General features: G+C 59.1%; 1 protein-coding gene across 5 annotated transcripts; it reads right to left on the bottom strand.

Moving 5' to 3' along the window:
• Window positions 1-1,604: 1,604 nt before the first annotated feature.
• On the bottom strand, window positions 1,605-26,297 carry HIP1 (huntingtin interacting protein 1). 5 transcript variants are annotated; one of them, XM_015880862.3, is made up of 31 exons: window positions 26,162-26,297; window positions 13,742-13,805; window positions 13,035-13,177; window positions 12,432-12,488; window positions 11,706-11,786; window positions 10,396-10,472; window positions 10,133-10,194; window positions 9,667-9,807; window positions 9,102-9,159; window positions 7,847-7,922; window positions 7,381-7,512; window positions 6,710-6,807; window positions 6,505-6,577; window positions 5,980-6,163; window positions 5,815-5,903; window positions 5,625-5,741; window positions 5,402-5,503; window positions 4,955-5,149; window positions 4,675-4,822; window positions 4,455-4,541; window positions 4,186-4,293; window positions 3,972-4,108; window positions 3,748-3,858; window positions 3,576-3,634; window positions 3,295-3,388; window positions 3,014-3,114; window positions 2,742-2,847; window positions 2,502-2,625; window positions 2,281-2,342; window positions 1,870-1,981; window positions 1,605-1,720 (listed from the first exon to the last, which is right to left on the bottom strand). In XM_015880862.3, exons 1-31 carry the CDS (start codon window positions 26,273-26,275, stop codon window positions 1,710-1,712), a joined length of 3,123 nt encoding a protein of 1,040 aa, XP_015736348.2. In that variant the 5' UTR covers window positions 26,276-26,297; the 3' UTR covers window positions 1,605-1,709. The 5 variants fall into 5 exon arrangements, with proteins under 5 accessions (XP_015736348.2, XP_015736349.2, XP_085378527.1 ...); XM_015880863.3 differs by having other exon boundaries at window positions 26,225-26,297; XM_085522401.1 differs by having other exon boundaries at window positions 26,267-26,297.
• Between the last annotated feature and the right edge of the window lie 26 nt (window positions 26,298-26,323).

Raw genomic sequence — 26,323 nt, 5'->3', positions numbered from 1 at the left:
CGGCGGGTGGGTGGGGCGTCCGTGTGTCCGTGTGTGTCCGTGTGTCCGTGTGTGTCCGTGTGTCCGTGTGTGTCCGTGTGTGTCCGTGTCCATCCCCCGCTCATTACACCCCGTCCCACCCTCCTCCCCCCGCCTCAGGCCCCGTTGCCCGTTGGTGGCGGTTCGTGGAGCCCCGCTCCCCGTTCCCGGTTCCCCGTTACCCGTTCCCCGCTCGGCTGGTTGCTCCGCACTCCGGTCCGGTCCGAAGGCTTTATTCAGACCGATCCACGTTGTCACACAGCGCCCCGCACATCCCGCACATCCCGCACATCATCATCCCGCCGCCCCGCGCCCGGCCGTTACAAACGAGCAGTTCGTCCCGTCCCGTCCCGTGCCCGGTTCCCCCCCACACTCCGGTTCCGGCCGCTCGCAGCGCTCAGGTACCGGGCGGCTCAGCCGGTGTCGCTGTGAGGCCGCCGGTCCCGCACTCGGTGCCGCCCCCTGTGACCGTGCGGGGTGTCCCCGGGGCCGCGCTGCTCACGGGGCGGACACGGCCGGGTGTCCCCGCTCGGAGCCGCCCGGTCCCGGCACCGCGGGGCGCACACGCTGCTGCTCCCCACAGCCGGGAGTGCGGGCGGGCCGACATCACGGCTGGACCCGAGCACCGACCCACCGCGGGGCGAGGAGCGTGGGCTGGGCTCAGAGACCCCCCGCCCTGTGAGCCCCAGCTCCAAGGCACAAAGGTTCCCCGCAGACGCCCCGACCCGGGGATGGACGCACGTGCTGGCTGCAGCCCGACCCCCCTGCGCTGCCCCGGGTCATCCCGTGCCTCTGGAAGCAGATGCTGCCCAGCAGTGAGCAGAGCGCTTTGCCCGCTGGTTTATTGCTGGTATGAACACAGTGATGTGCTGGGGCGGCACAGCCCTGCCCCGAGCTCTGCCCCGAGCTCTGCTGGTACAGGGCACTTCGGGGACACGGGGAGCCCATCGCTGCCCTGCTCCTGCTCCCAGCCCTGTCCCTCCTCACTGCCGGTTCCTCCCACCATGGGGCTGTGGGCTCTGCAGGGCTCAGGGGGGGCAGCAGCTTTCCCCAGCACCCCACACGTGAGCCCCAGGCAGCAGCACAGGCCCTGGCTCTCTTGGTGGCCAAAGGCACTCGGTGCCCCACGTGGACCCGGGCCATGGAAGCACCAGGACTCGCACCAGAACCTGAGCTGGCCCAGCAGCACCAGCAGAGCTGGTCCCGGTCCTGGCCTTGGCCCTGCTGCATCCCATGGCCCGAGGCTCCTCACGTTGGGGGGGTTCGGGGGGGAGGAAGCTGCACTGCACCAGTGAATACATTAAGGCTGGAGAAGCAGCAAGAGGTGAAGGAAACCCGAATGCTCCCAATCTGCCAGAGCTGGGTCAAACAGTTCAGAGAAATCTGTGCAAAAACAAAACTAAAGGGTTAGAAACCACCCCAGGGACCCCCCAGCAGCTCTAATAAATACACGTGCAGTCTGCGGATGGCGTCAGGCCGGCAGCCCTCGCTCCCAGCCCCAGCGGCTCCGCTGGCAGCGATGCGGCTCTTGGTCCTTCAGCGCTGGAGGCGGCTCTTGGGGAACGCGGAGGACGTGTGCTTCAGGCTGAATTTTGCACCAGTTTATTGTGTGTCTTCTGAAAAAGGCTGCACCAAGCTGGGTCCTGGCTGAATGAAGGGGTCTCTGCTGCTGGCTGGTCCCGCCGCGGAGGCTAATCGGTGCCTGGGAAGGAGATGGGCAGTCAGGGGCTGTGGGGCAACAACCTCTGCCCAAAGGTTTCTCTGCTGCCCCACGATCCCAAGGTGTTATGGCATAGCTCGAGGGCAGCAGGACCCAGCAGCGTGCCCTCCTGCAGCGCCCATGGTACTCACCGTCCTCCTCCCAGCCCTCTGCCACTCCTGCCAGCTCGTAATGCTTCTTGCGCAGCTCCCCCAGCTTCTGCCGCTCTTTCTGCAGCTGGTTTTCCAGCTCCAACACTCGCACCTTCAGCACAAAGCACAGCTGCTATTGTCACCTCATGTCTCAGCAGCACAGCCATTGTCAACCAGTCCCAAGCCCAAGTGTCTGAGCTATGGTAACACTGATGCTCTGGCAGCAAAAAGTCTCAAGAGGGGCTGGAGCTCATTAGTGTGAGGCTGGGGAATGCTCAAGGAACCAATAGCTCTTTGGTAAGCCCAGCCTCACCTTCATGCCCTGGACCACAGCTTGGGCACCCACTCAGCAGCCCAAACATGCTGGATGCATGGGAGCTGCATTTCCAAAAGCCCAGAGGAAGCTCCTACCTGAGAGTCCATTTCTTGGCGCTTGATCTGTGTTAGTGTCATGCTGGAGAAGTCCATGCTATCTGCAGAGGAACAAACAACACCGTTGTGGGCCACTCCTGCAGCTCAAACCCCTGCCCAGCGCTGCAGGAAGAACCCATCCCATGCTTGGCTACAGCCAGCCAAGGGCCACGAGCACAGCGGTCAGAGATCTGGGTGCAGAACCACAGCCCCACACTCACCTTTCTCCTCAATCTGTGACTTTCCAGACTTGGTGGAGGCCACCACACCGGCCGTGGCCTGGTTGACACCCCGAGAGGCTTGCTGCAGCTTGGACAGGTTGGCGCTGTCCTTGTCTGCCTTCACCTGCCGGGGCAGAGAGGAGGGCCGTGCTCATGGGGCACCACAATCCCACCTGAGGACCTGGCACATCACTGAGACCCCCAGAGCACAGACAGGGGAACAGTGCATCGGGCCCCTACCTTGGAGGCTGCCACCAGCTGCGCAGTGCTGGCTGCGATCTCGTGGGAGCAGACCATCAGCTCCTCAAACTTCCCTTTCCCTTGCACCACCAGGTCAGCAGCATCCCTGTGGGAGGACAGGGAGGTGCAGGAGCAGCCTTTGAGCTGGCCCTGTGCTGCTATATGTTCACCTCTTGTCCTTCCTGCCTTCAGTCCCCTCACCTTGGGGACAGCAGGACTCCACCGCCCTGCACACATCACCGTGATGCTCACACCATCACAGTGACACTTACACCATGACAGTTGCTCCCCAGCCCACGGCCTTGGAGGCAGAGATGAGGCCCTCCGTCCAGCGGGAATTCTTGGCGTAAAACTCCTTGGGGGACGCTGCGCCCTGTGGGGGGGACAGGAACAAAGACATGCTGTGGGTGGGAGTAACACCTGGCCCTAAGTGTCATAGATTCCCCTATATGCCATGCTCCCGGGATGAGGACTGCAAAGATGGCACTCACACCCTCTGGGCACATAATGGAGACCCAGGGTGTGGTTCTGGGCCACCAGCCTTGATGCTCACCCGTCCACTCTCCACAATCTCCCGCTGCAGGTCCTTGGATGCCAGGACGAGCACCTGGATTGCCTGCATGAGGCCGGTGCAGGAACCCAGGATCCTGCAACACAAACCTTAGTGAGCTGTGGGGTGGGGAAACCCCAAAGCCTTGGGGCAGACACCCACTCTGCAACAGCAGGGCTCGCTGTGGCTCCTCAGCTCCTTCCTGCATCCCTACACTCCTCACCCTCCTCTCTTCACACTGGGATTTAAACCAGCACCTCAACCCATGTGCCATAACCACTCACCTCTCATTCACTTCCAGTTTGACTCCAGTGTCACCAGCCCGGGCCTTGCTCAGCATCTCCTGCAAGAGAAGCAGAGCCGTGCTGAGCTGCCTGCAGTGCCCGGCTGCCATGCCCAGCCTCAAGCAGGTGGCACGGGGTGACCCTGTGGGGTGGACCCAGCAGCACAGCTCACCTCGATCCGGGCGGCTGCAGTCTCAATAGCTGCTGATGTAGCCGCCATCTCCTTGTCCACCAGATCTCCCAGCTCCTCCTGCTTCACGTCCAACCCTCTGGGTCGCAGCTCCTGGGGACAGGATGGAGTGTGCAGGGGTGACACAGCCAATGCCACCACCCTGCCCGCTCCACGAGGGGCTTCCCATTCCCCACTCACACTTGGGGTGATGCCCACGCACCCACCTCCCCAATGGCGCTGATCCGGCGCAGGCAGTCGGTCACTGCTGTGCAGTCGGCACTTGCCACACTGCCCGGGTCTTGCAGGGAGCTGAGGTAGCTGATGGCCTCACTGCCGCACTGCTTGCACGCCTCCAGCAGCCCTGTGCAGGCAGCAGGAGGGGCTAAGGGGGCTGTCAGTGGGAACAGGGACCCCCAGCCCATGGATGGCAGCACTCACGGTCAGCAGGCTCCATCGGGGCCATGTGGGAGGTAGCACTGCCTTGCAGGATGGCATCACTGATGAGGTGGGCAAAGAGTGCCACGCAGGGCAGCAGGGCGCTCACGTCTGCAGGCACAGAGAGTGCGTGGCTCAGCTGAAGTAGCCCAGGAGCCCTTTTGGCTCCTACATTTGCTTTCCCAACTCCCTTCTGGGCTCCACAGTGCTTTGGCTGTGGGTCCCAGCCATGGTCTGTTACCCTGCATCTTGCAGGTGCTGCCCTGCCTCACCTGTGCGGTCAGCAAGGTATTTGCTGTGTGCATCCTGCAGCCTCTCAATGCACTCAGAGGCTGCAGACGTCCTGGACAGGAGGTAATCTGCAGGCAGGAAGAGACAGGACTCAAACACAGGACAACACCTTGCCATGGCCAGCCTGTCCCAGGGGAAATCAGGTTAAACTGGGGACACTCTTTGGGACACGCTGCCTGCAGCAGACACTGGGGGTCTCACCTGCTGAGCCGGTGCAACTGATGTGAGCGGGGTCCTCGATGCGGCTGAGGGCGTCCTGCACCATGCGCTCTGCCTCCCGCGTGCTGCCCTGCAGCAGAGCAAACTGCTCCTTGGCCCGGCGCTGCTGCAGGGTCCGCTCTGCACTCTCCTGTCAGAGCAGCACTGATGTCAGGGTCCCACTGTGCTGCCCACACACCCTGACACCCAGTGCTACCAAAACAGGGCTCGGCACAGGGCAATGCAGCGATACCCGTGCTTGCTTGTGGTGTTTCTGGGGTACCTTTTCTCGCAGCTGTGTCTGCAGTGTCTCCAGCTCCTTCCTGCTGCTCTCCTTCTCACTGCTGAGCGTGTCCCGCAGCTGCTGCAGCTCAGCCTGCAGGGCTGCCATCTCCTTGCTGTGCTGCGCTGCTGCATGGCTCAGGCTGTCCCGCTCCTGCTCCAGTCCTGCTATCCGGGTGTTCTGCTCTGCTCCCGCCTGGCCGGGCACAAAAATCCCATCAGCACGGCTAAAGAACCATCCCTTGCATGCGGGGAACTGCTTGTGTCTCACGGTCCAGGCACAAGCACTGCTCAGCGTGCTGCAGTGCGCAGAGCTGTGGGCAGGGCACAGCCCAGCATCACCCTCATCTGGGCAGCCCAGTGGTAACTCCCATCTGAGTCCAAGCAAAGGTCTGGGACTGGGCTCTGAGATGGCAGCAGGGTGCTACAGTGTTCCAGGGGCTCTCACCTGCATGCTGGTCTCCAGTGTTCCCTGCAAGGCCTGCAGCTCCTGCTTGCTGGCTGCCAGCTCCCGCTTCAACGTCTCCAGCACCTCTGCCTGCTCCTGGGACTGTGGGCAGGAGAAAGGTCACCCAGAGCCAGTCCCTGTGGGTGCCCACCCACTGCCGAGCCCACGTCCCTCTGAGTGTGAGCAGGGTCCCGATCCCCGTCCCTCCACGCTCTCCACTCACCTTGCGCTGGGACTGCTCGCTCACCCGCTGGAAGGAATCCTCCAGCTCCTTCTTCTCCCGCTCCACATCACCCTGGGCCTGCCTCGCCGCCGTCACCTGCTTGGTCACCTCTGCGTTCTGAGGACACCAGTGGGCTCTCAGCAGCCATCCCGGCCAGGTCTCTGTTCCCAGCAGCCGGCTGCAGACCCACCTTTCTCAGCAGGTCGGCGTGGTTCTGCACCAGCTCGCTGTACTTCTCCTTCAGCTTGCTGTACCGCTGCTCATTCGCCTGCGCTCTCCCTGCCATGCACAGGGCCAGGTGAGCTCTGGGTGCACCCGCTGGCCCACCGCTGCCCTCCTTAGGCCCCCTCCTCACTCTCGATCTCTGTCAGGCTCCTCTGTGCTTTCTCTGTGTCCTCCCGCTGCTTCTTCAGCTCCTCCAGCTCCGTGCGCAGGAACTCGCTGTCATCCATCGCCTGCTGCTTCAGGTGCCGCTGCTCGGCCAGCTCTGCCTCCAGCTCACTGATGCGCCCGCGCAGCTGCAGACCACGCCGCTCACTCTGTGGGCAGTCATGGCACCGTTCAGTGCATGGCAGCCCCAAACGCGTCATCCAGAGCTCAGCCAGTAAGGTGTACTGCAGAGCCCACAGGGCCCTTCTCATGCAGTCAACCCAGACAGACAGCGATTGGAGTCATTGGGTCTGGGGAAGGTTTGGATGGGGTCAGGGCTGAGGTGGCTGTGTCTCTGCCACCCTGCACTGCAGGGACACAGCTGTCACCTCACACCACCCCCCCGTCCCTTTGCAGCGGGAGCTGCCCCAGGCCCACCACAGCCCCCCAGCCTAATGCTGAGGTTGTGCAGCCAACATGAAGCACATGCCACCAAGGGGCTGTAACCCACCTCAGCCTTGAAGCTCTCCAGCTCCTCCTTCAGAGCCCCGATTTCCCTGTAGAGCTGCTCAATCAGCCGGTCCCTAAGGAGGAGACAGCAGGTATCCCATCAGTGCCATCAGGGCTCCCAGGACTGTGTGCTGAGATGGCCCCAATGGGGACATGTCCTGGTAAGAGGCCTGGTGTCAGGAGCAGTCATCAGCACAAGGACTCACTTATCATCCTTATTCATCCCGTTCTGGCTGTTGAAGTTGAAGGGGTCGCTGCTGAATGAGCTGCCAAAGATGTCATCAAACTTGTTGTCAAACAGGCTCTGTGAGGAGAGAAGCACAAGGGACTGGCTGAGCCCCACTGCTGCCCTGGTGTCCCAGGCTGGTGTCCTGGAGCCACACACCAGGTGAAGGGCTGCTGCCTGGATGTGCTGCTTGCCCAGATCCCCCGGGGGGCACCTGCAGTCCCTGGGGCACAGCTCGGGCCATTTCACACTCCTTTCCTTCCTAAAATGCTGAATGCCCAGGCAGAACCCTTCACAGAGAGGGTGCAAAGAGCTCCTCTCCATGCTCCATGCCATACCAGCACAGTGAGCTGTGCAGCCATGTTGGGAAGCAAAACATGTCCAGGCAGCCATCACTGGAGGGCACCAAACTATTATGAGAAGCACTGTGAGATGAGCTCAGCCTGACTCAGACTCAGCAGCATCCAGGCTCTCCGCTGGGCACCCAGCAGCCCCCATTGGCAGCATGCAGCACTACCAGCCCCCACGCTGATACTCAGTACTAAGAGCTCACCACGGAATGGTCTGGAAGGACAGCCCTGGGTATGATGGGCACGGACCCAAAGGACAGCATCATTCTCCCCTCAGCCATGGGCAGTCCTCAGAGCTTACCTGTGATGCCGTGTCCATCTCCACCAGGTCTGTGATGGGCTCGCTGTCAGGTGAGGATGCCTCAGCAGGGATGACCACCACGGGGCTGATGTGTTCTGACAGCGCCGAGGCTCGCAGAAAATTGGGAGGATTCTGGGGAGGGAGGAGAGCAAAGCCAGAAGGCGTGAGCCCTGTCCTGTGCAGGGCTATGGGCACAGCGGCCCTGGAAGCTGGGCACCACGTCCTGTTTAGAAAACTACGTCCCTCCTCATTCCTTCCTTCCTCTGCTGTCACAAGGAGGAATCCCGGAGCCCAGCCCCGGGTACATGACCAGGGAGCAGCTCCATCCCACAGGGACCGACCCAGGGAGGATGCAGGGATGAGCCCTGGGCTCTGTGAGCCCTGAGCTGCCACCATTCCCAGGAATCCCTCACTGCTCCTGGCCATGGGGACAAGGAGAGCTGGCAACAGCCCCATGGGACCTCACCTCTGGGAGCTGTGGGATCTGAATCAGACGCTTGAAGTACTGCAGGTTACTGGAGCGATAGAAGAGGTCCTTCAGCCTGAAAGGGGCAGAGGCTGGTTAAGGAAGGCTCTCCATGTGCCACTGTCCCAGTTTCTTGTTGCTGCTCCCACACATCCCCATGCAAACATCTTCACATATCCCATCCAACAGGGTCACTGCACCGTGCTGGTGGGGATGGAAGCGTGCTGCCACGAAATGCACAGCCACTCATGGAACACCCCAGCCTCTAGAATCCCACCACTGGCAAAAGCTGATGGATGGAACCTTTCTCACATAAACCCAGGAACTGACGAGCAGAAAGAAGGGCCTAAAGCCACCAATCATCACCGATCAGCTCCCATGGCTGCCCCACCACCAGCAGTCAAGGCTGCCTGTCTGGAGGCCACATGGCAACAGCACCTGCAGTTCTGTGCATGAGCATCTCCCCCACAGGCAGCCTGCCTCCCCTCCGGACTGATCTCCAATTCTTTCCTCAAAAGCAGCCTGTGTTAAGCGCTCTCTACCCTTGGTTTTACGCTTGGTTTCACTCAAGAAGAAAAACCACAGCAGGGGACATGGTGTGGCCACGGGGATGCTGGTGGCTCCCCTCCTTGCAGCCACCCAGCACCCAGCCTGGCACCACATTCACTCTGGGTCTGCTCCGGGCACTCAGAGCCCACACCCAGCACAGTCCCCTGCTATGGCTGCACCTGCACAGCTCCCCCCGGGCACTGCTTTGCAGCCTCCTTCCCTGAATCAAGCTGCACTACTTGCTCAGTGGGCACTGCTGGTGCCAGCAGCACCGCATGGACCAAATCCCTCTGGTGAAGCTGGGGGGGCAGAACTGGGTGCTCTGCAGCAACGAGACTCATCTCAGCACGTCAAATGCAAATTGCAGTTAAAAGTGCAATTAAACGGTTTGAGGGTTTTAAATCACCAGCGAGAGCTTCAAGTGAAATGCTATTAGTGGCTGAACGCCGCTTCAGAATTAATAACGCAGTTATCTGGTAATTCAATAGCAGAGGACGAGGCACACAGAGCGGCTGCCCCACTGCACAAGAGCCGCTTCTGAGCAGCGGCAGCGGATTCGATGAGCGCTGATTTTGGAGCCTTGTACCAGATTGATGTTATCTCCTCTGCCTGCACTGCTCAGCTACAGAGTGCTCCAGGCCTGCAGTGCCTCCTGCCTGGCCGGGTTCCTGCACACCACCCGCAGTGGGTGGCAGTTCCCACTCACTTTCTGAACTGCTCCAGGAATCGGTCCCGGTGGCCCTGCAGCGTATCGGCCGGCAGACCTGTCAGAAGAAGCGGGTACAAAGCTCAGCCTGTGTCCCCAGCCCAGGAGGGCACGGCTCTGGGGGCAGCCTGTGAGCACGGCCATGTGGGGATGGTGCTCTGCAGGGAGCTCATCCTCCTCCAACGTCCCAACACACTCAGCACAGCCCCCTGCTGCTCAGGGGCTCACTGCTGGATCACGTTCCCAGGGATGGCCTTGGGCAGTGCTGGGGTAGGGAAAGGCTTTGAACTGCTACTAAGGAGACTGCTGCTGCAATCTCAAGTCCTCAGGGGATGCAGCTTTCTCAACCCTGTGGCCTCCCTGGCCATTGCAGAGGGCTGGAAAGGAGCTCAGGAACAACTTGAGAAGGAATTAGGTGCTCCAGCTGCACAGTAGCAAAGAGCTGCTTGTGCACCAGGGTGCTGCAGAGCCGGGCTGGGGGCACTGAGTGCCCAGCGATGCTCCACACGTGGCACACAGTCCCCATGAGCTCCCAGTCCCCATGGAAGGTGCTGAGGGTACTCACACGAGTGGAGCTTGAAGAGCAGCTTGACGGTGTAGTCGTAGAGGTGGCTGCAGTCCAGGATCACCTGGATGAGCGGGGCCAGGCGGCACTGCCCTGCTGCAGTGACCGACACAGAGCGAGACATGTCCAGGGAGCTGAACACTGTCGGGAGGAGAGAGGCTCAGAGAGAAGGACCTAATTGACAGGAGTGCAGGCTTCGGAGGCTGCGGAGCAGGAGCCTGAGGTGGGGAGGTGAAGCTGGAGGTGTGGGGGGAAACAGAGCTACGCAGTGCTGCCATCCCCACATATTCCCCAGCACTGCAGGAGGGCTGCAGGGAGGCAGCACAGCTCTGACACGGGATCACTTTGGCTAAGAATAACTCCGGGGAAGTGCATGGCAAACAGATGAGCTCAGACAACTCCTTCCTGGATCCCACGACACACCGTGCACACCAAACCCAGCACAGCACAACAATGAGGGGCTTACCCGTCTGGAAGAGGTTCAGCTCACATTCCAGATAGTCAAACATTTCCACTGTCAGCTGGAAGCTGGGGAAGAGGGGTGAGGAAAGTCGAACAGTGTCCCCACACAGCACACTCTGTGCCAGGTGCCACCGCAGGGACACACGGGCACTGCCCAGGAGGGATGTGCCAGCCCCTGCTGGTGGCTCTGCCCACTGCCATGTTAATGGCAGGCAGACACGGTGCCACGTCCCAGCCACCCCTCGCCTCCCACCTGCCTGCACTCACAAGTTGTTGACATCGTTCTCTCCCGCCTCGTCGAGCTGCCGGTCAGACATCTGCAGATTGCCGGGGAACCGCGGGTTCTGGGGGGAAAACAACAGTTGGGAAGGGGATGTGGAGGGGCTGCAGACTTGCTGCAGGAGGTTGGGGCAGCTCAAGGTGAAGGGCTCCCTGGGGTGGGCTCCTTGGGTGCATCCCAAGGTCCTGCTGAGTGGGGGTTAACGAGAGGACTCCTGAGCCCTGGGTGAGCCAGACCGGAACCTTTGTGCTTTGTGGAGCCCATTTTCCCCACAGCAAGAAACAACAGCCCTCCTTGGGCTTAGAATCTGCTGGCAGGAAGGAGATGGGGCTCCTGCAAGGCACCACGGGGCAGCTGCAGGGGAAGGGGCAGCCATCTGCTCAGAGGGCAAAACCTCTTCAGGCAGCCCACAGCGATCCATGAAGGCCAAAGTTCCAAAGAGCTGATTCAGGGCCATGAGTACGGCCTGGGTTCAGAAAACATCTTAACAGCAGAACTTGAAAAGAAATAAAGCACTGCAGGTAGCGAACCTGCCACAGCCAATTACTTTAAAGACTGCAGCACTTGAACCCATGCAGGGCAATATTTGTGTACGAGACCACAGTGACGTCTCGTTTTGTTCTTGTGCCTTCAGTTTAATGCCACAAGCATAAGAGAATGTCTGCCTGAATAATGAACTCCATCAACGGTGCTGCTTCCCACAGCCCTGCACACCACATTCCTTTCCATAAATACACTCCCCTCACCTCTGGCAGCTGGCTCCGGCTGTGCTCAACACAGGCACGCTGGCATGGAGCTGTGAGACCAGGAGCTGGCCAGCTCCAACCACAACCTCTCAAACCCAGCCCAAAGGAGAGACCTGCACAGAGTCCCACAATAAGCTCCTGAGGCAGGCAAGAGATGGGGCAAAAACATGCCGCTCCTCCAAGTGCCCAGGAGCATCCCCTGAGCACTCCGTTCTGAAGGCAGAAGGTTCTCTAGTTCCAGGCAGGGCAGGCTGGGGATGCATGGTGATGGATATCACATCCTCAAATGGTTTGGGGTGGAAGGGACCCCAAAGACCCGCTGCCCCATCCTTCCCACGGCTGGGTACCCCTCCAATTCAGGGCCCACCATGGCCTGGGGCACCCACAGCTCTGTGCAGCAGCGCAGCACCTCACTGCTCTATGGGTGAAGAATTTCCCCCTCACATCTGACTTAATTCTTCCCTCTTTTAGCTTAAAGCCATTCCCCCTCACACCATCAGTATCGGACAATGGAACAGGTCACTCTCCATCCTTTTTACAAAGCTCCTCACCTTGGTGTGGAACTCCATCTTGGTTCTCAGCAGTTTGAGGTAGATGCTGCACAACTGTCCATAGCCCTCGCTCAGGTGGCCCTGGGGACACCAAGAAGTTGGTCACACTTGGGGCAGGCTGCACCTTCCATAAAGCCTTCTCGTCTGGCTGTGGGCACTGACCCAACCGCTGCCTGCCCAACCCCTGCCCCATCCCACTGCACTCCCACTGCTGTGCATGGGCTGCAGGCTGGTGGGCACTGTGTCAGCAGCTTTGTATGGACCTGGGCAGGGGTGGCAGCCCGGGGTTTGCTCACCACCTTCTTATCTCTTCTATTGCACATTTCAGTGCTGCTTTTGACTGAGTTCAGCATCCTTCACTACAAGCATCATCCTCTGCACCACTCTCCCCGCAGCTCCCAGCCCATCTCCAGCAGCTGCCTTGCCTGCTCTCCTGTTCCCCTGCTGCCTGATTTAACCTACAGTCGCTGTAAAGAGGTCACTCATGCTGCTGTGAGTATTTCTTGCTATAAATACTCTCCCATTCATCCCTCTCTGCAGCGTGGCAAAGCGAACCAAGCAGAGATAGTGCTTCTAGGCCAGATGGCTCCAGGGAGAAGCTGAGCTGGAGGTCACAGGCAGAGTGAGGGATGCTGTGTGTCTCCAGTGCTCAGCACCACACAGCCCATGCTGTGTAGCCGGCCCTGATTCACCCTCCATGGGGCATCTGTGGGGTCAGCCACTTACCCACATCCTGCTCATGTCACTCAGCTCATTCTTGTATCTCAAAGAGTCCTTCAGTACCTGCAGGGATGGAGAGGAAAATAATAAGCAAGGGTGGCATGCAGGGCACTGATGGCAAAATGAGCATTACTACTGTAATCAGCAATTAGGCTACAGAATGGGTGTCCTGGACACATTACTGACCTCGCACCCCAGGGTGCCTCTATCTTTGTCTATGCACAGGGCAGAACCCTGTCAGGTGGGTCCCATATACATGCCAGCACCCCGGGCACAGTGGTTCCCCCCAGCACCAGCACTGCAGCACAGGGTGGGTTATTCTGTGGGTCTTGGCATGGGGGATTTGGGGCAGATCGGCCCTGGGAAGAGCTCTGGTCCCAGGCTGGATGCTGAGCTGAGTCTGCTGCACTGGGAGGTGTGAGGGCAGTGGTACCAGAGCTCTGCAGGACACGGATGGGGGCGAGGCAGGGAATGGGGGACACCACACACGCAGTGTTCTGGGGACAGAAGAAGTGCCAATTCTGGCACCCTGAATTCAAGGAAAGTGTCAGGATGGTGCTGATGAATATGAGGTTTCCTTGCACAGCTGGGGGACAGGGGAGCACTCACATTTGAATGGCCGTCACGGAGGAGCTTGTGGAAGACATGGCAGAACTTCCAGCAGAGCACAGCATTGCCCGAGAGCGGCAGCCGGTTCACCACCGACCAGAAGGTCTGTGCCCCCTTCTCGTGGTGCGTGCCCAGGATGCACGGTGGAGGCCAGTCAAGGAAAGGGGGATGGATGGATGGAGGTCACCCCACAGCAGGATGCAGCTGATCCGAGCCATGCATGATTTAGCATAGGGTACCTTGGTGTAAAACATGGGGTCCAGCGCAGCATTTGTGCCCACCCCTGGGAATTCAAGAGGGCGGGAGGATGAGCCCATGGAGACAGGCAGCAGAGCAGCGGTGCCAAGCACTGTGCACATGGGACACACTGTCCTTTCCCAACCAGCACCTGCAGAGCTGAGGGGAGCGGGGCCATCGCTGACACACAGCCAAGCCCTGGGCACACACTGTACCAGCAGCAGCTCTGCACTGCTGCCCTGGGAACCCAAAGACAGAGGCTGCAGCAGGAGGGAGAGGAAAAAGCAGGGATAGATCCCAGGAAGCCCCAGCCGGCAGGGAGAGCCCCTCAGGATCTGTCCGTCCCCCCCTCGAACCCCATCAGCCAGATCAGCACCCCCCCATGCACTGCCTCGCTGTGGCCCCTTTTCTGGGCAGCCCCAGCCAGCTCCCACGCTTGCTTGTCCCATGGCCAACTTTTGGAAGGATATTTCTGGCGTGTTTCTCCTTGACAGCCACTTCCTGTGTATTAATAGCCTTATTGATGCTGACAGTCTGAAAAACAGAAGCGGTGGGGGGGTGAGATGGGAAGGGCTAGGGCTGCTCTGGTCCCCCTGCTCTAACAGCACCTGTCGGTGCCTGGGTCGCATCCAGGTCCCCGGCCCGCAAAGCAGCCCCTGCCTCGTGCCAGCTGGATGCTGCCCATTCCCGGATGCCTTTCTGGGATGTGCCTGGCATCTGCCAGGTTCAGCCACTGCCAAGATTCATTTACTCAGCATAACAATGATGCAATTAAAGCAGCGACCACAAAAGGACCCTCTCCTGTCCTGGAGGTGGTGGGACAAGCAGAGGAAGGCAAATCTCTGCCCTGACCTTGGTCCACGGGCAGCAGCCAGCAGCTCCAGCTCTACTTTTTTGTGCAGGCTGAGCAGAGGATGCTTTGGGCAGGACAGGGAATCCAGCACAGGGATGCTGAGACCACTGCAAGCCTGCAAACCCCCACTGGTGCAGGATGCTTTTACCTCATGCTCGGTGCAGGAGGGCAGCAGACTTACCAACACCAGCTCACCCTGTTTCCCACTGCAGCCTTCCCACTCCAGCTCCTGCCCTGCTGCCACCCAGCGCACCCTGGCCTTGCCACACACCTTGTCCCCACAGTCCTTCCACAGCTCCCACCCTGCTCAGAGCTGGTACAATGAGCCCACCGTGTGCTCGCTGCCAGGAAAGCATGGTTTGCAATGCAAATGTTGTGGACCTTGTAAAGCCCACACTGAAAAGCGTGGGTGGACGCTGAGAGAGAAGCCAGCGCAGTCTCCGTAGCCCACAGAGGCAGTTGCAGGAGGTGTTTTCTTTGCAGGATTTTGAGCGTTTTTTAGCTCTATCCCATTTCTGCACCTGCTTTCTCATAGTGCACAGCAGGGCTGGGAGCTGCACTGGGGCTGGAAGATGCTCTGGCTCTTGCAGGCACCCAAACCACAAGGGACTGAACCTGCCCCCAGCCCAGCACCCGGCCACGGCCACCAGCCAAACTCCAGCAGGCAAAGAACCAAAGCTTGTGTCCTGCTCACAGCCACACTGAGCATCCAGCGGACACCAGTGCACTGCTGCTCACACTGCACTGCTGCTCACACTGCACTGCTGCTCACATTGCACTGCTGCTCACACTGCACTGCTGCTCACACTGCACTGCTGCTCACACTGCTTTGTGAAGATCCGTGCTACCAATGAGAAACGGGCTGGCTCAGTGCTGTCAGAAACAGCTAATTACTGATGTAAGTCAATTAAAGCAGTGGGACTGACTCCAGTGCCTCACTCACTGACAGTCCTGCCTCCCCGCAGCACTCTGCATCTCCACGATGTCCATGGAGGGGATGCAGGGCTGTGAGCAGCTGCAGGGATGGCCCATAACCCCACAAAGATGGATGGTCACAACCCACCTTCCCCCAAAATATCCCTCTGTCTCCCAGTGCCAGCCAGGGCAGAGATGGCCCCTGCTCGGACCCACACCCCACTGCCCCAACAGGAATTGCCCCGGGACCAAGCACCCTCCCCACTGCAAACAGGGTGTCTGCCTCTGCCTCAAGTTACAGGCTTAGTGTCCTCTGATCTGCAGATCTCCCCTGATGCAGAGAGCAGCTCAGCTCTGCGCAGTGGAGTTGTGCCTTCCCGCATCTCCTTTCATTTCCAAAAGGAAATGAGTGTTGATTAAAGAACCCAGAGCTACTGCAAATTATTTGGAGAAACTGAGTGCGTTGCAGTGCAAATCCTCTCAGCAATGGCTCCTCATTGCTCCTTAATTGCTTTCTATAAATGGAGAGCTGGGGCTGAGATACCTCCAGAAAACTGCTCTCCACCAAACCCTGCAGACACGGGGGCTCCGGGGGAAGCAAATGAGATCTGAGCAGGACAAAACTGCCTGCAAAAACCCGGGACAGTAATTAAAACACAAATCCCATTGAGCAGAGCTCTCTGCAGCCTCTGGGCAGTGGGGCAGGGAGGAACAGACACAGGAATCCCCTGGGAACCTTCCAGAGGTGTAAATCACAGCGGCTGGAAGAGCAGATGCATCTTTTTAAATGTCACTCACCAGCAGCAGCCAGAAGCCACACACGGACTCCTTGGGCTTCAGAGGCTTCTGGCCCCAGTGTCCCCATGTCTGGGGCTTCCACTGCTGGACCGGGAGCTCAGAAAGTGCCACTCACCCTCTGCCTGGGAGCTGGGGCCACTGCAGGCACCAACACCATGACCTGCCCGAACCAGACAGCGAATAATGCCCCGACAGGCACCAGCCTCAGTGTCTGCCCTCACTTGGGCCATAATAAACAGCCACATCACCCCCAGAGCAGTGTTTGCCTCAGTCAGTACACTGACACCTTGCTACATCCTGCAGTATTTGCTCTGCTGTCGGGGCTGGAGATGCACTTCATGCTCTGTTGGGGACACAACACCTCAGCTCAAGAGCCGGGTACAACACGGGCAGGCACCTGCTATAGGCAGCACATGGCTCCTCTTGGCACAGACATGGTGTGGCCAGAGGTGACACCAGGTTCTTCTGCTTCTCCACCTGGATTCTGCTCTCCTGGGCTTGGAAGTTTGGGTCTACATCACACTTTGCCTTCCCAACAGCACAAGGAATGGATGCATCGCTGCTGCTGGCAGGTGGCTTTGGGGTCCTCCAGCTCAGCAGCAGCAGGAGGCTGTGGAGGGCAGGGGAGGGCGATGCCATCACAACCACTGCCTTGAGCCAAAGAGAAAGAGAAAAGGAAACGGCTTGGGGTGACAGGTGCTGGGCACCGGGCAGGATGTCTGAGCTGTGGGAGGCAGAGACCTGCCTGGTGCCCAGGTGAGCTGGGCTTTCTGCATGTGGCCAGTGATGGCCCTGGAAATGGGAGCACACTGCACTGAACAGCAGCATCCTGCACTGCTGAGGACATCTGATTTAACAAATGCCATCAACAATTTATGCAGATCAATTACTCTGGATTGTTTTCTTTCTTTTAATCCAGCTTAAGGAATACGGACTCTCTCAATGCACAGAAAAGCTCCCCCAGCCCCCCCCTCCCCACCCCCCGCAGCCGCTCCCCCAACACATGTTCATTACTCTCCGTGCTTAATTATTGATAAGGGCACGAGATCAGCAGCAGCCAACTGCACGCACAGCCCACACGGCCCACGTCTGCGCTGCCCCATTAGCCAGACTTTTAATTTTAAGTGGGGATTTTATGCAAAGATAATCTCTTCCAGCAGCAGTGATTTCTATCAGCGGGGGTTGCCCGGGGTCAGAGTTTCAGGCAGGTCCTCCACAGCCTGAAATGAAATGCTGCCTTCCCCACGGCCCCAGCTGCAGTCACACGATGCCAATATTGGGCATTTTTTGCAATGGAATAGAACAGGAGCAGGATGGGATGGGGGAGGATGCAGGAGCAGCGCTGGAACGCCACGCACTCATCCCCAGGCAAGAGTTCAGGTGACTGGCAGCCATCGCAGGGCTAAAACTGCTCGGGGGATGGTAACCCCGTGCAGGTGTCACCACGAGGAACCTGCCCTTCAATGGCAAAGAGCATCCCAAAGTGCTGCGGGATGCAGCGATGGCACCGCGCTGTGCTGCGGCCGTACAGCTGTGGGTACAGAGCTGCAGCTCGCACTGCACCGCAGGGTGCGCCCCGCGGGGTCAGCCCTGCACGGCCGGGGCGGAGGGGTCGGGCTGGGCCGGCAGCAACAGTTGCTCCCGTGGAACCTCCCGGCCGCGGCTCCACCCGCTGAGCTGCCAACAGGGCCAGGAGTCCCAAAGCACAGAGAAACCGACGGAGCCTTCCTCCGCCCGAGGCGGGGTCGTCGAAGGAGCGGCCGCCCCGTGCCGGGGGGTAAGGAAGAGCGCGGCCGTTCCCTGGGGACACGGAGCGGGGATGGAGCCGGGAGCAGCTCACATCCCGCATCCCGCATCCCGCATCCCGCATCCCGCATCCATCCCGCATCCCGCCGAGTCCCCACGGTTTCTCCGTGCCCCGGCGCATCGCCCGCCGCCCGTCCCCGGGGATGGAAGGAGCGAATCCCCCTCCCAGGTGCGCTCGGCCCCTCGCACCCGCTCCGGCTCCATCCCCCGCACGCGGCCCCGTCTCACCGCGTTCAGCGCCCGCCGCATGGCACGGACCCCGCGGCTCCGGGCGGGGCAGCGCCGGGTCCCCCCCGCGCGACCAGCGGAGCTCGGCCGCCCGAGAACGCGGCTCCCGGCAGCCCGGCTGGCATCACAACGCGCTCGGAGCTCGGCGGAACCGCAGCGTTCCGGGGTTCGCCGGCGGCAGAACCGCGCCGTGCCGGCCCCGCATCGCCCCGCAGCGCCGCTCCCGGCGAACCGCCCCCGGCCCCGCCGCGGCCCGAGGATCCCGCACGACACCGGGCCCCGCGGAGGAGGAGGAGGAGGAGGATGCGCTCACCATTTTGCCCGCCTCCATGGCCGCTCCCGACGGAGCCCGATCTGCGGGGCCGGGCCCCGCTCCCCGCTGCTCCCGGTGGCTCCGCAGCTCCCACGGCGGCGGCGCGGGGCGGGAGCGGGGCGGGGGCGAAGCGCGCTCCCGCGTGGCCCCGCGGAGGATCGGGGGGAGGGAGGCGGGAGCGCGCTCAGCCCAGCGCCGAACAACAAAGGGCGGCCGAGGGGTCGGAGCGAGGCTGAGACCCCCCCCCACACCGGGAGCATCCCCGAGATCGGGGGGTGGGGGCGGCGGGGGGGGGACCTTGTGCCCGAGCACCGCCCGGGGCTGCGGGACGGGGAGCAGCCGGGAGGGAGGGAGGGAGCGCGGCAGCGGGTCCGAGTCTTTGTTTTTCTGCCGAGAAGCGCTTTAGCGGCTTCACATGGGAGGCACGAAAGAAACCCAAAGAACGCCGCTCTCATTCTTTAAATTCCCTTAAAGGAAAACCCAAAGCAGGGAGCAGGAAAAGCGTCGCAGCCGTGAAACGCAGCCGCCCCAGTGCACAAGGTTCCCAGCCCTGGGGAGATGCTGCGCGGTGCCGGCTGATGGGCCGTGGGCTGATGGTCCGTGGGCTGATGGGCCGGGGGCAGATGGGGCCGTGGGCTGATGGGCCGTGGGTTGCTGTGCTCTGCTCACAGTTCAGCCGCTCACGGACGGACTCAGCCGCCCAATTTTCACACCCCACCCTCAGCTTCACCCGCTGCCCTCACCCTGTAGATACCCGGTGATGTGAAAAATGTCCCATAGAGCAAATCCCCGCTTTCAATGAACTCAGTTCCTATGGGAGAAGATGCTCTGGTTCCTATTCCTCATCCCATGAGGCTTTAACGCCTCATTTCCACACACAGAGACCTCAAGGTATGACCGTGTGCCATGAGCACAGCCCAGGGAAAACAAAGAGAACCGGCAGAAAAAGCCACTGTTGTTCACCATGACACGCACCTGAATTTTCCTATTCTACCACCTGCGTGGGGATTCACTTTAAAATAATCTGCAGGATCCTCAGCATTCCACAGCAAACCCAGCCACTGCCATTAACCTCATCTGGTTTCATTTCATCCAGCTCCGAGAGGAGGCAGGGACCCATCAGAACAGTGCTGGATGGGTCCTGGGTGAGCTCCTGCCATGGGTGCTGCCATCAGGGCTGGCACGAGTTGGTGCCATGAAGGACATTCCCATATGGTGTCCATGTTACATCCCTCCTGTGCCAGCACAGCACGGACAGCAGAACCATCTGCGGATGGAGAGACTCAGCTCCGGAGCTGCACGGCAAGGAGGCTCTGAGGAATCTTAGTCTAAAGGGCAGCACAGGAGACAGGGCAGGAAAAATAGCAGCCAACTCCCACTGAAATGAAGGGAGTGAGGCACGAAGCACGTCGGCAAACGGGGCTGTGTGTCATGCAGGAGGTTGGACAGCCAGTCCAGCACTGAGCTACGAGTCGCTGTGTCTGCATGGGCTGACATTTGTTTCTTCTCTCTGAGCTCATGCTCCAAGGGGAGATGCAGCAGAGCTGGGCCCACCCTGCGATGTGAGCTGTTTGTGTCTCAGAGATCACTGGTCCCTTTTTCTCCCCCACTGCCCTTCTTAACAGGTCTGAAAATACTCCAGAACCTTTTAAACCTTCTTCCCTTGCAGCCTCCTCCCTGCTCCATGACTAACGGCATCTGGAGCTCCCTGGAGCTACACGTTGCTCTGGGAGGACAGAGCTAGAGCAGCTTTTGGGCACCCCGGGGCCTCACAGTGCACCCAGACAGGACTATCCCCTGTGGGTTTGCACGTTGTTGCCCCATTGCTCGGGATGTCCTCTTTCCCCCACGCCTGTTTGGAAGGAGTGCTGAGCCATGCTGGGCTTTGGTTCTATGGAGCTGGGGGACACTCTGTGCTATGGGGTCATTGGCTGCACTGCATCATTCTGGAGCCATTAAGAGGAAAGCGTATGCCCAAAGTGGGTACAACTGAGGGTGAAGCAGCTGCTTCCCAGTACTGAGCTGTGCATGAGCCACGGTGCGGCACTTCAGGCACTTCAGTGCTCCAACAGACCAGAAAACCTTGCCAGACTTTTAATGCCCAAATACCCACAAATCTCGATTTAGGATAATACCCTCCTTAGTGCAGTACTTAAAAAGCTCAACTCCTTAAAAAAAAACCAACAACAAACCTTTCTAATGCTGCAGTGTGAAAAGTGAGAGCACAAAGCTGAGTGGCCAGGAGTCAGTGGTCTGAGCTGGGGGTGCTGCACCGTGTGCTGCTGCGCTGCCAATATATAGATTGTCTTCAGAACTTAAATAATACAGCCACGGTTCATGCCCCTGTTATTGATAACGTGCTGTTTTTAGCCTCCAGTTCCATCGATGTCTGCTCATGTTCCAGTGCCGGTGTGGGGTGAGCAGGAGCTGCACAGCAACCAGCTGAAAAACACACGGGAGATGGGAAGGAAAGGCAGTGCCCTGTGGGATCCCACACTGCAGGGCTGCTCTGCGGCACCAGGGCAGGTGCAAACCATGCTTCCCACTGGGCAACGGGCATGGAGCCTTGCCTGGGGCAGATGGGGTGGGCACCAGCTTATGTGCTCGAGCCAAAAGGACAGCATTCAGTGGCATTAACCATGTGGGTGTAACTGAATTACAGCAGGATGTGAAACCTCACGTCTAACCTCAGCTAATATTAAGTGGCCACTTGCTCAGCACTCGCAGATGTCTCTGTGTTCCCTGCACCTCCACACGTACTGCGGCTTCTCTGGAAAGCCCTCGTGACTCCAGCGGAGGTTCAGTTTTCCTTTCCACGCGTGCAGCCCGCTCTGCACAATGCACCGCTTGAGTTCTGCACTTCCTTCTTGTGAGCTGATGTGACGAGATAAGGACAACGCCCGGCAAAGGAAGCGGGGTCAGCAGAGCTCATCAGTGAGCTGCCCAAACAGCAGAGCTGTGCTCAGTGTGTTCACGCTGCTCCCCTTGTCATAGAGCCGGCACGTGGAAGGGCGGCCGGGTGCTCCTCCATCCCCTGGGTGCTCCTCTGTCCCATGTGCACCCCCACCTCTTAGTGCTGCTCCATCGCTGGGTGCTCACCCATCCCCTGGGAGCAGCTTCTCCACCACTGGCTGCTCATCCATCCCCGTTTTCATGCCCCCAGGGTGTACTCAGCTAAATGCTCCCAGGCAGATCCACTTTGCAGCCCTTCCACATCAGGATCGTTGCCATAAATTATTCAGGAAACCAGTCGATAAGATGCATCTCCCGTTGCTCTGGGCAGCAGTGCCAGTACCTACAGCCTTCATGGGGAAGAAGCAAACACTCTAATTTTCTGATGGACTCACAATGGGAGAACAGAAGAGCAGCCACATTCTGGTACCAAGTGCACGTTCCATGTTCTCTCACAGAAGCAGCAGTGCTGACACCGTCCCTGCTCCATCCCTCCTGTGCTCAGGATGCACATGTTTGCTTGCTACAAGTGGGGAAACAAAAGCACGTGGTGCCAAAGGGACGTCGGCCCGGACGCGGGTGGAGCAGGGCGTCCTCGGAGCCAGGGCTGCGGTGGAAAAAAACAGTGTTGGGAGGAAACAGCTCCTGCTGCCTGAGGCTCACGGGGCAATGGCAGGCACGAAAGGCTGCAAAGTTCCTTCCTGAGATCCAAATATTAGTTTTTACTCATTTTCCACTTCTGAAAACAAATGCCGCTGGCCTGGAGCGCTACTGAGCTGTTCCACTTCCCAGCCCAGAACAAAGGGCTGCACTGTGGCTCCTCCAGCCCTGGGACCGCTGCTGGAGAGGAATCTAGAAGGCAAAACCCTGCCCTGGGTGTGGAACACATGGCTGTGCCATCCAGCAGGATGTGGAAAATGCACTGGAACTGCACACAGAGGAGACGGAGCCATCGGGAGCCTCTCTGGGGGCAGAGAAGTCCCTGTGTGACCACATCACACTATGGAGGAACCCCACTGCGTTTCTGCAGTGGAGCTGCAGTGCTGCAATGAAGCCCTGAAATCTTCCAACTGTTTGAGATCATCATACTAAATGATCAGTCAGCTTTGTGTTCTTTCAGCAAAGCACAAGAGGTGCAAAGTGGGATGTCCCCATGGACACCCCCAGCAGAGCACAGCCCAGAAGAGAAGACAGAGAGCTGATGTGACAGGCCCGGGGCGCTCCCCCAGCCGGGCATTAGCAGCAAACTTGGACGTCTCCGTTAACAAAATAAAACGGGAATGCGTGAGATGATCCTATTTCCAGCTGCGGCTCCTCCCCTGTGCATTCGGCCTCCCCAGCGACTCAGTAATTTTAGACACTGCTTTTGGAGCTATAAACAGCCCGAGTGGGTCTGACATTGCTGGGCAGACCAACGAGGGCAGAGGGTGGGGTGAGCCCGTGAGGGGGGGGGGGGGGGGCTCTGCAGCAGCAAAGGGACCCAGGAGCGTGTGTTACCTTTGCACCCTCCAGATGAGTGTTTACCTCCACAAAAGCAGCCAGTCCTTGCTGGCTCTGTAGGAACATTGCATTCCCGTCTGCGAAGTAAACAAAGTGCTTCTTGCTGGGAAAGCATGGGATCTCCACCAGGTTACGGACTGGGAACGACGCCACCAACAGAGGTTTTCCCAGCAGCACAGAAGTCAAGGACTTCCTCTCCCCCCCCCAGACCTTCCCACATTGCCAGAGGAAGGGCGACTCCTGATGAGAGCAGTTCTGGAGGCTGCGGGCTGTGAGCTGGGCTGTGACACGATGCCGGCACACTGCAGGTGCTGCCATCATCAGCACGGGTGATGGCAGCCACGTGGAGCTGGACCATGGGGTCCTTGGGGGCCCTTTCCACATCAGGGTGCTCCAGGACTGGGGGCCGTCAGGAGGAATGGGGACAGTCCCTGGTGAGAGCAGCGCTGTGCTTTGTGCTCACAGCACCCTGTGTGCTCCTCCACTTTATGTGAGCACAATGACTGGAAAACACTGTTTTCCAGCCAGGATCTGCTAATTAAAATAAAAAGCAATGCCATACACTCCCTAGAGAGCTCTGGGCTGCTCGCATGGAATAAAAGAGACAAATACTAACAATAACAGCAAGACTCCAGCCCTGCCCTGATGAGAGCAGCCTCTGCTCCCAATGGGTCCCTTTGTTTGCAGCAACTTGCCTTCTCGTTCTGCATGGTAAATATTTAATGTGCCATCTCTGGCAGCCCAGCTACTGGGAGAAAAGTGCTTTTTGGGTCTGCGGGCCATGAGGCAAAGCGAGAAGTGAGGGGTGAGAGCCACAGGGTCCCCAGGACACCCCACAGCACATGGCAGCACTGGGTGCCTCGGGATGGATGTGCACACCTCTGTGCAGGGAGCGATGCCATCGAACTGAGTGTAGAAGCAGGTAATGGTGAGGATATGACAAAAGTAGAAGGCGAAATTATGAAAGTCCTACAAACAACGGCACAGCACACCCAGCTCCACCAGCATCTCCTCGTGCTGCCAGCCACGGCCCCACCTGCTCCCTGCACCCACCCTCTGAGTTCAGAATCACAGAAAAACTTCAGTTATTTCTGCATGGATTAAAAAAAACCCACCAGCCCAGATTTCATGAAGGGAAAGGCAGCCCGCACGCAGCTAATTTGGGAGAAGAGAAACTATTTTCTTTCACACAGACGAAGCCGTGGGGATGGAAATAAGTTCCTAAGCAAGACTGGCTGAAAGGAGCCGGGATGACTCATTTCTTCAGTGCTGAAGCTGTATTCACTCCCAGGCACCTCTAATTCCTATTACAACAAAAGACACCGGGAGCACCGGGGATCACTCAGGACAAGGCACAAGAGCTCGATTTCCTGGAGATGAAAGAGCAGAGAATTAATCCCCTGTATCGGCGGCTCCCCCAGGATGGGCTCAGCTGGCTCCATCCCTCACCCTCCACAGACAGGAGCTATTTTTTCCTGTTCTTGCCAGTGTCAATATGTTTCTTTAAATATCTGTACAGAGAGGCTATATATATCGCAACACTGGTGCTTTGAAAGGAGCCTCATTTCCTGTGTAAGAACTGAAGTTCTTGGCAAAACTGCCGGTGGCTGCAGCATCTGAACCACAAAAATTGTTTTGTAAAAGCAAAGATGTCAGAAGCAAAATGGCATTTCCTCCACGAGGCCAAGTCACAACGGACCAGTTCCGGGGTGGGGAACGTCCCAGCGCTCACTGCAATGCATGCAATGGGATGTGCAGTGCTATGGCAGCAAGGCTGCTCCCCAACCGTGCCCACCTGCAGAAGGGGCTGCAGGACACAATGTCATCAGTGCAGCAGAGGTGTGGATTTGGGCCAGCAAAGGGTGGTAGCAGCACTCACAGCACAGAGCTCCAAAGGTTCCTTTTGGGAGCTCAATCATCATTTAGGGCTGCACTGATTTCTTCCCACAGGGATCTCCCAGCCAGAAGTTGCTCATCCTACACCAGCCTGGGGCTGTTAAGGACACTCCTTGTTGCTGCACTGGACACCAACAGCCATCAAGGAAGCCTCCACCATGACCCACACACATTCACTCCTCTCCAACACTTGGTTTCCCAAAGGAGGGAAGAAGCCATGCAATAGCCCAGAGGCAGTTGGGCAGATGTGCTCATAGTGAGGCAGGACACTCTCCCATACAGCGAGGTTTCCAGATGATGCTCATCCCTACTCACAGTGCTGGGTGTGCTCCTGGAGCTGGCAAAGCTGTGGGGGCGAATGGAGGCACAGCAGCACTGCGTGGCTTTGTGTCCTGCTGTGATGCTCAGCTCCATCTGCATCCCACAGAAATCCTTCCTCCTCCTGCCATCATCTCAAGATCAACACCCCAGTGTCGAACATCTCATCTCTGCCCAGGCAGTGCACCACGTCCATGCACTGTGATAGCAATCTGTGCTCCTTGGCCCAATGCTGCCATGGGAACATCCACAGAAGGAGAAGCAGGGGCAAGAGGGGAAGCCAGGCAGGGAGATCCCGAGGCACAGACCCAAGGGAGGGGTCCAGGCTTCAGCCCTTCCCTGCACACCCCCAGCACAAACTTCAGCACAAAGAAGGTATGACAGCCCATAGCCACCACTGGGGCCTGGCGGGATGCTCTCATCTCCCTTTGACCACACTTGGAAAGCTGTTGAGCGTATGGAACTTTGGTTCAGAGAAGTCACTTTCCAAGAAAAAAAACCCAATAAAGAACCCCCGTAGTGTGAGGTTTGTACAACTAAACCTCAGAAAGAAGAAGTTTGACAAACATGGAAGATCTGAGGGGTGCCTCCAAGTTCCCTAAAACACAGAGAGTTACGCAAAGGGAGCAGGGCAGGAAATCACACAGAGCTGCCCACAGGAACTGAGAGCCAGGGGCCAGGACAGCACTGAGCACAGCGACAGGGTGCAGTGCCAGGAAGGGCTCCCTGCGCCATCCTCAGCCCTGCGCCATCCTCAGCCCACCTCAAACCTTCCTCCCCCTGTTGCACCATCACTGCGGACCCAGCAGACCCACCTGCTGCCCCCATCCCAGCCGCTCCCAGTGCCCTGTTCCTCACCCGGTTACATCCCAGCTGCTCCCACGCCCTTTGTCTGCAGATCTTTCCCCCTTTAGTGCCCGTGCAGCCCTGCTCCCGCAGCAGGTTCAGGGCTGAGCCTCAGGGGTACAGCCCATGGCCATGACATGGTGTGTCAGCCATCCCTGAGCCCCATGACCAATGTGTGCCCCACCAACAGCCCAGGCTCCACTTAGAGCCCCACGGCTCCAGCCAAGATGGCGGCCAGCCGCCCACGTGGTGCTGCTCCATGGGCCCCGCCCACCGGTAAAGGCCCCGCCCACCCGGGGCCATTCTGACCAATGAAACCATCTCCCGCCACCTGGTTCCGCCCAACGTGGCCCCGCCCACCGGACCCACCCATCTCCCGTGTCCCACCGCGCCCCGTTAAGCCCCGCCCACTTTTCACACCTCCCTCTAAGCCCCGCCCCCTCCCCATTCCCGCCCGTCCCGCACCTGCCCCCGCTCGAAGTTGTCCCGCTCCGCCTCGTGTCCTCCCGCCGCCCTCCGGCCGCGCACCCTGGGCAGCGCGTTTCCCTGCTGCCGCCCGTTGCCGCTCACTCTCTCCATCGTTTCTCTCCGGTTCCGCCCCGCACTCAGCTCCGCTCCGCTCGGCGC

The sequence above is a fragment of the Coturnix japonica genome, chromosome 22 (assembly GCF_054131305.1).
Source record: "Coturnix japonica strain WE chromosome 22, WE-NBRP24, whole genome shotgun sequence".
NCBI classification, from domain to species: Eukaryota; Metazoa; Chordata; class Aves; order Galliformes; family Phasianidae; genus Coturnix; species Coturnix japonica.
This window is presented reverse-complemented; position numbering and strand designations above follow the sequence as displayed.

Excerpts from the sequence above, each read along its gene's own strand:
- HIP1 (XM_015880862.3), bottom strand. The coding sequence starts at position 26,275 with ATGGAGAGAGTGAGCGGCAACGGGCGGCAGCAGGGAAACGCGCTGCCC. Across the intron at positions 13,806-26,161 it reads ACAACTTCGAGCGGGGGCAG|ACTGTCAGCATCAATAAGGC; the intron begins GTGCGGGACGGG and ends TCTGTTTTTCAG. Across the intron at positions 2,626-2,741 it reads AGCTGGTGGCAGCCTCCAAG|GTGAAGGCAGACAAGGACAG; the intron begins GTAGGGGCCCGA and ends CTGCCCCGGCAG.